The sequence below is a fragment of the Oncorhynchus gorbuscha genome, linkage group LG07 (assembly GCF_021184085.1).
Source record: "Oncorhynchus gorbuscha isolate QuinsamMale2020 ecotype Even-year linkage group LG07, OgorEven_v1.0, whole genome shotgun sequence".
Lineage (NCBI taxonomy): Eukaryota > Metazoa > Chordata > Actinopteri > Salmoniformes > Salmonidae > Oncorhynchus > Oncorhynchus gorbuscha.
The window spans coordinates 46,815,216-46,828,411 of record NC_060179.1 but is presented as its reverse complement, the minus strand read 5'-3'; the positions used below and the strand labels follow the sequence as shown (position 1 = coordinate 46,828,411).

At 39.7% G+C, this 13,196-nt stretch overlaps 1 protein-coding gene across 1 annotated transcript; it reads right to left on the bottom strand.

Moving 5' to 3' along the window:
* Nucleotides 1-1,439: 1,439 nt before the first annotated feature.
* On the bottom strand, nucleotides 1,440-3,933 carry gall (galanin-like). The gene is made up of 6 exons (XM_046355136.1): nucleotides 3,798-3,933; nucleotides 2,803-2,883; nucleotides 2,497-2,551; nucleotides 1,958-2,053; nucleotides 1,743-1,808; nucleotides 1,440-1,598 (listed from the first exon to the last, which is right to left on the bottom strand). The coding sequence occupies exons 2-6, from the start codon at nucleotides 2,881-2,883 to the stop codon at nucleotides 1,543-1,545; spliced, it is 354 nt and encodes a 117-aa protein (XP_046211092.1). The 5' UTR covers nucleotides 3,798-3,933; the 3' UTR covers nucleotides 1,440-1,542.
* Nucleotides 3,934-13,196: the final 9,263 nt, after the last annotated feature.

Sequence of the window (13,196 nt, the reverse complement as noted above, 5' to 3'; positions counted from 1 at the left end):
GAGTAGGCTAATATTCCCCATAATTTATCAGTGCAATTTTGATGGCCAACTAGCTGAAAATGTTTGAGAGGGTTTGTCTAATGTGGCATTAGTTGTTGATCTTGTTGTTGTTGATGTTGATGGGGGTCACCTTGGGGTCATGATAGGAGCTGCACCAAATGATTGATGTACTATAATAATTGATTATGTTTATGTTGTATTAATAGAAGGGGGAGGGCTAAAATACCCTCCCCCACTGCATTTATAAGGTCCTGGACCATAGATTAGCAATATATGCATTATCAGTTTTAATACTGTTCCACAGTTCTTTTCTAGTCTTTGCCTCTTATAGAAACGGTCTGAGCAGATGTGTGGGTTATTGCCGTCAAAACAGGGTGTCTGTGAAAAAGTACCTCAAGGCTAAAAGACATACATAGACACAGACCCCTGCAGGGGAGTAAATAGATAAGAAACAAGTCAGACATACCACTGTAAGCCACATGGGAATGGAAAATTACTGCTGAGCCCTTAGAAAACACTGGACTACTGTTTCCTCCTGCAAGTTTGTATATGCATGGGCTTGGTCTCATGGGTAGAAGGTATTGATGTAGGCAGTTACATCACTAGGGGTTGACCATATTAAAGCAACTTTTAACTTTTTATTTTGCAGAACTTACTCTGAAACATACATTAATTGCATTAATAAAGGTTTGATTGATTTACTTAAAGAAGATATTGTCTGATTGCTGATTTCACCAATAAGCCAATGATTGACAAGGAACAAGGAACCTACCCCAACATAACTGAGGGACAGAGAGACTACCCTGTCATGGTTCTTTGATCGATAGGACTGTAAAGTTCCAAAATGTAAGAGGAATCCCATGGCATTGACATATTTGCAGAAATCCATTCAGGTGTATTTTGTGGCTTTTGGCAAAAGTGTTCTAATGATATAAAGTCATGCTGTTGAAACTGCCTGTAAACACACAGTCCAGTCCAAAGTGAATGATGGTAGGCCTCTGTGGCAAATGGCTTGTTTTCATTAAGGCCTCCTGCGGCTCTGGTTGGCTATGGTGCAACGGGTTGCGTCGACTCTGGTCCTGGACAAGACATCATTTTTTATTCTGTTTTATGTACTGCAGTGTCTATTAATTGTCCAAACAAACAGCCGCTTTCCCACTCTCTATATTGCTATAGAATTTTCACAAATGCCTTAGTATACATAATTCCCAAATATTCTAAGAATTTATGAAAATGTGAAAATCACCATATTGAAGTTCTAATATTCTTCCTGGGGGTATATGAACACATTTTGTTAAAATTTTATGTTGCTAAAATGCTGTCAGCTGTCAGGATATTTTTTTGCCAACCTAGGCCTAGTCTTCTAAGAGTCCTTAAAAAGACAAGAACATAGAGAAAAATTCTATAAATAAAAATGCATAATAGAAAGTAAGTTTATTTACATTGTTTTGTCATACCATTGAAAAAGCAGTTGAGTACCATAGGAACAGGTGGAGGTGGAAAATGATGTTTTGACAATAGGAGAGGAGTACTGATTTCTTATTATGACTTCGTTTCTGCAAGATAATGGGTGCTCAAATCCTCCATCTCTCCAATCTCTACAGGAGAAAAGTTGACATTGACATTACTGATTATTTATGAAAAAATTCAACAGAGAAGTTACCCAATATAAAACACACATTCAAGCCATAGACACTCTTTGAATGTACAACACCCAATTATTCAACAAGGAAAGAGTTCACCTTTCAGACGTGAGTAAGTAATGAAGTCCAGAAAAGCTTGAACGTAGGCATCATCGATGACAGACTCTAGAACATGCAATTTCAATGTAAAAAATCACAACAGTAACATCAAATAGTAGCCCATGTTTGTCGATGTGGTAATATTATTAAGTTAATCTAATAGGAAATATTGTAAACTGTAAGTTTACAAACACTTGGAAACGTGGGAGACTCACTGTATTCACTGTTTTGGAATGGTTTCACATCATCTTCCCAAACACTCCTTTTGCCCAGTAGGGGTCTATGTCTCACAGTCAGCGTTCGTTGTGCATCTGAGTAAGGAGAAAGACAGACATGGTCTGACCGGTTCAAACTGGTTTTCCTCTGCCCCGTTTCCATGGACCTGTTTGAACCTTCTCCTAGAAATATCCTGCACAACCATTAGCTCCACAGGAGAAGGGTTAGCCATCCTTTCATGAATATATTGTTTCTTTATTCAGTCACAAGATAACAAGACAACAGGACATACACACATCCTCTTTAACATACACGGACATACATCACTCACAAAGCCTATCAACATATTAATTGATCTACCATTATCCCACCCCACTATTGTTGGCCATCACTGATCTTACAGCACAGTTTTCGTATTAAGCATTAGCATAGGTGGGTAAAAGGCTTCACCTGTGCTCATGCTTAATATGAAAATGATGCTGTTGGTCAGTGTATTATGTTCTAAGATGTACTTGGAGTACAGATGAGGGTAACTCACATGGCCCAAGGAGGTATCCTGCACTATTCAGTGTCCAACCTCTCTTTACTGAACCCTAATAAAAAATGAATTAACACAATGATGGAATGTCAACAACATTCTGAATGTTGATTAGAGTTAAAATCTTTAAATTAATGAAATATCTTTAAGCAAACAAGAAACATCCGTAATCTACTTTAAATAATTTCAAATTGTGAAATTAAAGTTCTCACTCATGATCATGATGAATATATATTTTTATTTGAAACAAATGTAAGTGGCAAAATGAATTTAACTTTAGCAATAACTCCATAGATTTGCTCTTACCATTAATGAAATTCCACTGGATTCAGACAGTTGTCCAAAGAGGACAAAAAATGCACACAGAATGGTATTACGTCTTTGCATCTGTTGATAGAAAACACATCACATATTCTGTGTTTTTGAAGCAGGTCTCAATGTGACCATATCTTAATTAGTTGAAATATGCGCAGACTACATAACATCTGACCACATTATGCAAGATTTTACCTCTGAGTTTCCGAGATTAGTTTTAATACAATAATCCTGCACACAGGTATATGCTCCCTGGTCAAAAATTCCATTCTGGGAAAAATCATTGTTCTAATAAATAAAGTCACTTGGGAACATACATCAGGATATGCAGGTTCATTCTGTTTGTGAATTGTTAGCTCAACCTGCCAAATATACTTTGAATTCTTCGAATGTGACCTTAAGCGTTTAACAAAACAACCATTTTCAATGACAAAATGTGTATTATTCATATGGTATTGGATATCAGCAACCTAAACATCTTAGCACATAACAAGTGTGTAAACTGTTGAGAGATCCGTCAATAAGTCACAGACATGGACATAATCAACAAACTGAATCCAACAGACAGAGGATAAAGACAGCTGACATCACATTTATATTAACCCTGGAATCATTTCAGCATGATAAATGATACGTGTAATTGTGTCAACTTCGTCCAGATTTGTGTTTGAGAGTAGCAACCAAGAATTGGAGTTGGATATTGCTCATACCTACAAAATACAAAACAAAATGTTCCATTTGTCCTAAATGGACAGAGATGAAACATTCATATCGCCTTACTTTAAAATCCAATTAAATCAGAGAGTAAACAAATGTGCTTAGTCAAATGTTGTAACACTACTCATAGTGACAAAGACATTGGACCACAGATGAATGCATGACAATTGAAGACAAAGTACAAAACTGCAGAATGACCCTGGAAATTACTAAAAGCAATCCTCAGATAATCAGCACGTATAAAGAAATGTGCATCCAAAATACCATACCTTTTTTGTTGAAATGAATTTGATCAGTTCTCAGACGAAACGACAAATACAACTGACAGTGCTCTCTACTAGACTTATATGGTGATGATCAATAAGGTATGTCAACACTTCCCATGAGAGCGTCGGTCTCACTTCATTTTTGAGTGTGTGATCGATGCGTGTTCGTCTAATGTCCCCCTGAGTAATGCCTTTTTTCCATAATTAACATTATTCATTGTAATTGGTGCTGCTGTTACTGAAACCGATAATGAGAGGACATGCGCAAAGTGATGAGGCAAAATGTACTCAAATAAAATTTCACAGAGATCTCACTTTTAGGTCACACGCAAATTCACTCAATAAAATGATCATGGCTACATCAATTTGGTAAACTATATCCAAATTAAAGTTAGTCATTAAGATGAAGCCATCATCAATAATAGTTCTTTTTTGACATCAAAATACATATAACACATTTTATTTAGCCTTTATTTGTGTCACGTCCTGACGATAGAAAGCCTTTTTATGTCTCTATTTGGTTTGGTCCGTGTGTGATTTGGGTGGGCATTCTATGTTCTGTTTTCTATGTTTTTGTGTATGTTTTGGCCGGGTATTGTTCTCAATCAGGGACAGCTGTCTATCGTTGTCTCTGATTGGGAATCATACTTAGGCAGCCTTTTCCCTTTTGTCATTGTGGGAAGTTCTTAAACTGCTCTTAAATGCTAGTCAAATGAAATTCATGCTCTTCAACCGATCGCTGCCCGCACCTGCCCACCCGACTAGCATCACTACTCTGGACGATTCTGACCTGGAATATGTGGACAACTATAAATACATAGGTTCTGGCTAGACTGTAAACTCTCCTTCCAGACTCACCTTAAGCATCTCCAATCCAAAGTTAAATCTAGAATTGGCTTCCTTATTATGCAACACAGCCTCCTTCACTCATGCTGCCAAACTTACCCTTATAAAACTGACTATCCTACCAATCCTTGACTTTGGCGATGTCATTTACAAATTAGCCTCCAACACTCTACTCAGCAAATTGGATGCAGTCTATTACAGTGCCATTTATTTTGTTAACAAAGCCCCATATACTACCCACCACTGCGACCTGTATGCTTTCGTTGGCTCGTCCTCGCTTCATATTTGTCACCAAACCCATTGGCTCCAGGTGATCTATAAGTCTTTGCTAGGTATAGCTCTGCCTTATCTCAGCTCACTGGTCACCATAGCAACACCCACTCGTAACACGTGCTCCAGCAGGTATATTTCACTGGTCATCCCCAAAACCAACATCTCCTTTGGCCGACCTTTCCTTCCATTTCTCTGCTGCCAATAACTGGAACAAATTGCAAATATCAGTTGGAGACCTATATCTCCCTAACTAACTTTAAGCGTCAGCTGTCAGAGCAGCTTACCGATCGCCGTACACAGCCCATCTGTAAATAGCCCATCCAACTAACTACCTTCCTCATCCCCATATTTGTTTTTGTATTTCTGCTCTTTTGCACACCAGTATTTCTACTTGAACATCCTCATCTGCACATACACCACTCCAGTGTAAATTGCTAAATTGTAATTAGTTCGCTACTATTGGGCTATTTATTGCCTTACCTCCTTACTTCATTTGCACAAACTGTATACAGATTTTCTATTGTGTTATTGACTGTACATTTGTTTATCCCATGTGTAACTCTGTTGTTGTATTTGTCACACTGCTTTGCTATATCTTAGCCAGGTCGCAGTTGTAAATGAGAACATGTTCTCACCTGGCCTACTTGGTTAAATAAAGGTGAAATAAATAAACATTTAAAATAATAATCTGTGGGTCTGTTGGGGTGGTATGCACAATGGGGTGGGTCTAGGTTTTCTGGGATAATGGTGTTGATGTGAGCCATGACCAGCCTTTCAAAGCATTTCATGGCAACAGACGCGAGTGCTACGGGTTTGGTAGTCATTTAGGCAGGTTACCTTAGTGTTTTTGGGCACAGGGACTATGGTGGTCTGCTCGAAACATGTTGGTATTACAGAGTCAGGCAGGGAGAGGTTGAAAATATCAGGGAAGACACTTGCCAGTTGGTCAGCACATGCTCGGAGTACACGTCCTGGTAATCCATCTGTGGATGTTGACCTGTTTAAAGATCTTAATCACATCAGCTGCAGAGAGCGTGAACACAAAGTTATCAAGAACAGCTGATGCTCTCATGCATGTTTCAGTGTTATTTGCCTCGAAGCGAGCATAGAAGTAATTTAGCTCATCTGGTATAGTGGTTCCTCCTTTAAAAGTTGCGAGGTAACACTGCAGGACTTAGAGGTACCCAACGTCAAGGCTTCATTGCTTCATTGCTCCAGACCACTGCAAGGGGGAGTTAGAGCACTCATTATGTATTTGCTTCCGAAGGTTTTTATATGACCAATCATATCGAGTGGTTCCAATGACAAATTTGACACGAACCACCCGTCCCTGATGACTTTCTTCAGCAAAGATGGCTGACAAAACATTACAGTGGAAGCAAATGTAAGTAATTGTAACGTCATAACGAGTCAAGCAAAACATTTACAATTGAGAGGAATATGTTAGTTGATGTAGAGACAAATGATTGTGCATATTTTTGGGTCATAAAGTTAATTTACGAAAATCGCTAGTTAGCAAGTTAGCTGACTAGCTAACATTAGCCAGCTAGCTAGCTAGTGTTATGACATGAGCATGAAATTGTAATTGGTGTTGTTTAATGTTTTAGGGAATTCTGAGAAAACCAGCAAACCAGGCTGTCATCTAGTGAAACAGTGGATGTAAAGAATCTAGCAAGCTAAAGCATTTACTGCAAATTGAAAAGTACAAATGCGTAAGCTTGCCTTGCTTATATTTTCTGTGCAATGCAGCTGAGGTAACATAGCTAACTAACTATTTACTTTCTTATTGTGTAGTGGAGGATACAAATAACTGTATGCCTATGGATGTGTAGCTAGCTACAGTATGTAGCCAATCTGTGTATGGACCCTAAAACGTTAGGTTCTGAACTAATATAAAAAATAAATTAAAAAAATAGGTTCTGAACTAATATTCATACCAATCTATGTACCTCAGCTATCATAGTTGTTGTATCGACCTCAAGTTTGAATGGCAATAATGAATCCCGTGGATTGAGTAGAAAATAATAACTTTATTGTGCCAAGTCCTATACACATGTAGTTATCACCACGCATGAGATCCCCACATTGTAGCCTGTACATTAAATATATTCACTGATCATGTACTCTTCCTTGGCAAATAAAGGTGCATCGCTCTGGATAAGAGCGTCTGCTAAATGACTTAAATGTAAATGTAAATGTGCAGTTCCATTATTTGAATGATGCTCTGTCTGCATGTATGTATTACAATTATGCACTTCAACAGTGTTTACCAATCCTGCCCCTAGGACATCAATGATTACACATTGTAAATATGCAATAGACTAGAAACATGATTTAAGTAGAGGCTGATTTGTAATTCATATTTACAGACAAAATACAGTACACTACACTTCCTATGCGTATCTAACTCCCTTCATCTGCATTAATCTGAGGACACAGGATAGGTGTAGTATTTCAATGAGATACTTAATTTCAACCAGTGGAGAATGTGAAATTCTGGATTGAAAGTTCATTATCCAGCTGTTATAAATACATAATACATGCATTATACATATTACTTTACTGTACTTCATTGCACATATGGTGTGCATTATAAAAAAAGAAGAACAAAGAGGAGGTGGGGAGGGAGGTGTAGAAGACAAAATGAAAGAGGTAAAACAGAGGAACAGGGAAGACAGCATATGATTAATGCATTACAGTGCTACCCTAATATTCTCTCAGTTCATCACAATTACATAGTGTCTCTAGCAGTGTCTCCTAACCAGCCTTGGGCTCCCAGTCGGTCCGAAGGTTATCATAAGAGTGGGTGAGGTGGCGATGACGGGACTGGCTTCCTCTTTCACATCAAAACATCCCTGCAGAAGAGAGACGGATGGATAGAGAGAGAGCATGATTAAGCCATAATCATCAGGAGGTGAAATGCAAAACTGACCTTGGATCATTAACTCTGGGATTACTAGATCTCTATCTTTTATTTATTTTACCTTTATTTAACCAGGTAGGCCAGTTGAGAACAAGTTCTCATTTGCAACTGTGACCTGGCCAAGATAAAGCGTAGCAATTCGACACATATAACAACACAGAGTTACACATGGAATTAACAAAACATACAGTCAATAATACAGTAGAACAAAAGAAAACAAAAAGTCTATATACAGTGAGTGCAAATGAGGTAAGTTAAGGAAATAAATAGGCCATGGTGGCGAAGTAATTACAATATAGCAATTCAACCCTGGAATGGTAGATCGGCAGAAGATGAATGTGCAGGTAGAGATACTGGGGTGCAAAGGAGAAAAATAAATAAATAAATACCAGTATGGGGATGAGGTAGGTAGGTAGATGGGCTGTTTACAGATAGGCTAAGAACAGGTGCAGTGATCTGTAAACTGCTCTGACAGCTGATGCTTAAAGCTAGTGAGGGAGATGTGAGTCTCCAGCTTCAGAGATTTTTGCAATTCGTTCCAGTCATGGGCAGCAGAGAACTGGAACGAAAGACGACCAAAGGAGGAATTGGCTTTGGGGGTGACCAGTGAGATATACCTGCTGGAGCGCGTGCTACGAGTGGGGGCTGCTATGGTGACCAGTGAGCTGAGATAAGGCGGGACTTTACCTAGCAGAGACTTGTAGATAACCTGTAGCCAGTGGGTTTGGCGACGAGTATGAAGCGAGGGCCAACCAACAAGAGCATACAGGTCGCAATGGTGGGTAGTGTATGGGGCTTTGGTGACAAAACGGATGGCACTGTGACAGACTGCATCCAATTTGTTGAGTAGAGTGTTGGAGGCTATTTTATAGATGACATCACCGAAGTCGAGGTTCGGTAGGATGGTCAGTTTTACGAGGGTATGTTTGGCAGCATGAGTGAAGGATGCTTTGTTGCGATATAAGAAGCCGATTCTAGATTTAATTTTGGATTGGGGATGCTTAATGTGAGTCTGGAAGGAGAGTTTACAGTCTAACCAGACACCCAGGTATTTGTAGTTGTCCACGTATTCTAAGTCAGAGCCGTCCAGAGTAGTGATGCTGGACGGGCGAGCAGGAGCGTGCAGCGATCGATTGAAAAGCATGCATTTAGTTTTACTTGCGTTTAAGAGCAGTTGGAGGCCACGGAAGGAGAGTTGTATGGCATTGAAGCTCGTCTGGAGGTTAGTTAACACAGTGTCCAAGGAGGGGCCAGAAGTATACAGAATGGTGTTGTCTGCGTAGAGGTGGATCAAAGAATCACCAGCAGCAAGAGCAACATCATTGATGTATACAGAAAAGAGAGTCGGCCCGAGAATTAAACCCTGTGGCACACTCATAGAGACTGTCAGAGGTCCAGACAACAGGCCCTCCAATTTGACACACTGAACTCTATCACAGAAGTAGTTGGTAAACCAGGCGAGGCAATCATTTGAGAAACCAAGGCTGTCGAGTCTGCCAATAAGAATGTTGTGATTGATAGAGTCGAAAGCCTTGGCCAGGTCGATGAATACGGCTGCGCAGTAATGTCTCTTATCGATGGCGGTTATGATGTCATTTAGAACCTTGAGCGTGGCTGAGGTGCACCCATGACCAGCTCTGAAACCAGATTGCATACCGGAGAAGGTATGGAGGGATTCTAAATGGTCAGTAATCTGTTTGTTAAATTGGCTTTCAAAGACCTTAGAAAGACAGGTTAGGATAGATATAGGTCTGTAGCAGTTTGGGTCTAGAGTGTCACCCCCTTTGAAGAGGGGGATGACCGCGGCAGCTTTCCAATCTTTGGGAATCTCAGACGATACGAAAGAGAGGTTGAACAGGCTAGTAATAGGGGTTGCAACAATTTCGCAACAATACTTTTAGAAAGACAGGGTCCAGATCTGGGCCGGCTGATTTGTAGGGGTCCATATTTTGCAGATATTCTCAGATATTCTCACAGATCCTAACAGAAAATCCCCCTTTGATAGTCATTTAAAATCTTGCACTCCTCTAAATGTAATTATTGACGGAGAGTCACCTCATTGAAATAATATTTTTAGATATACTGTAGGACTACCATAGGCAAAATTAGTATTGGTTACACTACATTTAGGGTGTGGAAATGTTATGCCCCTTAGATATTCATTTAGAATCCTCCAATCCTCTTATGCTTTAGCCTACTCCCGAACGTCATGTTGTACAGCACAATATTTTCCATTCAATCCTAACGGAAATCCTGAGGGTTTCTTTTTTTGTTTTTCTCGGGAATAGAAACACCATAATGTTAATCAAATTAAGCCAAATTTCTTAAAATCAATCCCATGTAATATGCTATTTCAAAAAAAGGTTTTAAATTATCTTGTAATGCTAATTTGGGAGACTATCAAATGCTTCTCAAAGATGCCCTATAGTGGTCAAACTAACACTAACTTGTATTAACGTAAAAAATGGCTGACAAATAAATAACGTGCCACAGAATGCAGGGTGTGCTGCTGTATGACGCAACTTTTAAAGGAGGAACCACTGTAGGCTCGTGTCACTGGGCAGCTCTCAGCTGTGCTTCCCTTTTGTAGTCTGTAATAGTTTGCAAACCTTGCCACATCCGACGAGCGGCGGAGCCGGTGTAGTACGATTCATTCTTAGTCCTGTATTGACGCTTTGCCTGTTTGATGGTTCGTCGGAGGGCATAGCAGGATTTCTTATAAGCATCCAGGTTAGAGTCCCGCTCCTTGAAAGCGGCAGCTCTACCCTTTAGCTCAGTGCGGATTTTGGCTATAATCCATGGCTTCTGGTTGATGTATGTACGTACGGTCACTGTGGGAACGACGTAATCGATTAATTTATTGATGAAGCCAGTGACTGATGTGGTGTACTCCTCAATGCCATCAGAAGAATCTCGGAACATAATCCAGTCTGTGCTAGCAAAACAGTCCTGTAGCTTAGCATCTGCACCATCTGGCCAGTTCCGTATTGAGCGAGTCACTGGTACTTCCTGCTTTCGGTTTTGCTTGTAAGCAGGAATCAGGAGGATAGAGTTATGGTCAAATTTGCCAAATGGAGAGCGAGGGAGAGCTTCGTATATGTCTCTGTGTGTGCAGTAAAGGTGGTCTAGAGTTTTTTCCCTCTGGTTGCACATGTAGCATGCTGGTAGAAATTAGGTAAATTGAATTTCAGTTTCCCTGCAATAAAGTCCCCGGCCACTAGGAGTACCGCCTCTGGATGAGCATTTATTTTGTTTGATTATGGCCTTTTACAGCTCGTTGAGTGCAGTCTTAGTGCCAGCGTTGGTTTGTGGTGGTAAATAGACAGCTACGGAAAATATAGAGAAACTCTTTTGGTAAATAGTGTGGTCTACAGCTTATCATGAGATACTCTGCCTCAGGCGAGCAAAACCTTGAGACTTCCTTAATATTCGATTTTATGCACCAGCTGTTATTTACATTAGACACAGACCGCCACTCCTTGTTTTACCGGAGGCAGCTGTTCTATCTTGCCGATGAACGGAAAACCCAGCCAGCTGTATGTTGTCCATGTCATTGTTCAGCCACGACTCTGTCAAACATGAGGTATTACAGCTTTTAATGTCCCATTGGTAGGTTAGTCTTGATCGGAGCTCATCCATTTCATTATCCAATGATTGCACGTTGGCTAATATGACTGATGGTAGAGGCGGATTACCCACTTGCCGTCGGATCCTTACAAGGCATCCTGACCTATTTCCCCGATATCTCTGTCTCTTCTTCAAGTGAATGACGGGGATTTGGGCCTTGTCCAGTGTCTGAAGTAAATCCTTCACGTAGAGTCATGCCCTGATGAATTGAGGCTGTTCTGAGGGCAAAAGGGTGGTGTTCAACTCAATTACTAGGAAGGTGTTCATACTGTTTTGTACACAAAATGTGTGTGGGAATTTCCACATGGAGTGGATAAACATAGGGCACAGACAGCTGTCAGTGTAGCTAGCTAGCAAGCTTCTTTTTTTACCTTTATTTACCTTATCTAGCTAACTATCTTGCTAACCTTATCTAGCTAGCTAATGTTTTCTGTTTTTTACCGTTTTTTTTATTACACCAAATTCAAAAGATTAGCAAGCTGGCTCTATGGCTGGTTCTGGAGTTGGATTTGTCATAAGCATTGATTTTCGGGAAACCTTTGCCAGATATGGAAACCACTGGTCTCCAACGTTTTGGCATATTTAATAACTTGTAGCTGCGCATCCACCATGAAAATAGTTAGAAAGAATAAATTGAAGCTCAGGTAATATGGATAACTACTGAAAGATAGCTGATATGCATTTTTCTACATTGTAATGGACACAGTGTAACCTTTGGTAGGTAGGCTGATGGCAGACTTCGGCTGCAGCACAGCAAAGCCAAAAAAAATGGTAATTTTAATACAGACTAGCTCAAATATAAGTGAAAATGTAGAAATTATCCTCTAATTTAATTTGCTCCATGTCTCAGGTGACGAAGTATACTGAGGCTGTTTGGCTCATCGCAGCTGCGAAAAGGAATAACTTTGCCGATGTTTCTAATTAATCAACAATGCTGGTGAGTGGTACAATTCTAATAAAACCCAGTCCTTTTTTATTTTCCTTTATTTAACAAGTCAAATCAGTTAAGAACAAATTCTTATGTTCAATGACGGCCTAGTGGGTTAACTGCCTGTTCAGGGGCAGAATGACAGATTTGTACCTTGTCAGCTCAGGGGTTTGAACTTGAAACCGTCCAACGCTCTAACCCCTAGGCTACCCTGCCGGCCTGAAATGAGACGAAGGCTGAAAATACTTGTATATCATATCATATCATATCATAGGAAAAGCACTGCATTCACACGGATTAGCACAAAGTGGGCAATTCAGATTTGTCACTTCAAGCCCAAACACATCATACTTTGACTAAAACAATGACTTATTGACAAATCATTGTGCAACATCATGGGTAAGCTCTGGCCATTGTCTTTCAGCTCGGAAAAGTGGATTTTTGCTGGTGTAAAGATTTCTTGATCAAAATGTCAGCAGAAGGCATAATACTTTAAGATGACTATACTATACTATACTATACTATACTATACTATACTATACTATACTATACTATACTATACTATACTATACTATACTATACTATACTATACTATACAGGTAGCCAGGAATCACACCCTAACAGGCCTTTTTTGTGTCTTTATAAATGTTTATTTTGAGATATCAACAATTGCTTCAGTAAGTCTGAAGAATGCATCTCAGAACAAGCACACAAAATGTGATGAATGCACAAGCTTCTGAAGCCAAGATATGATACATCAATATTCATCACATCCACATCCGTTGTTATGGAGATCATAACGCTG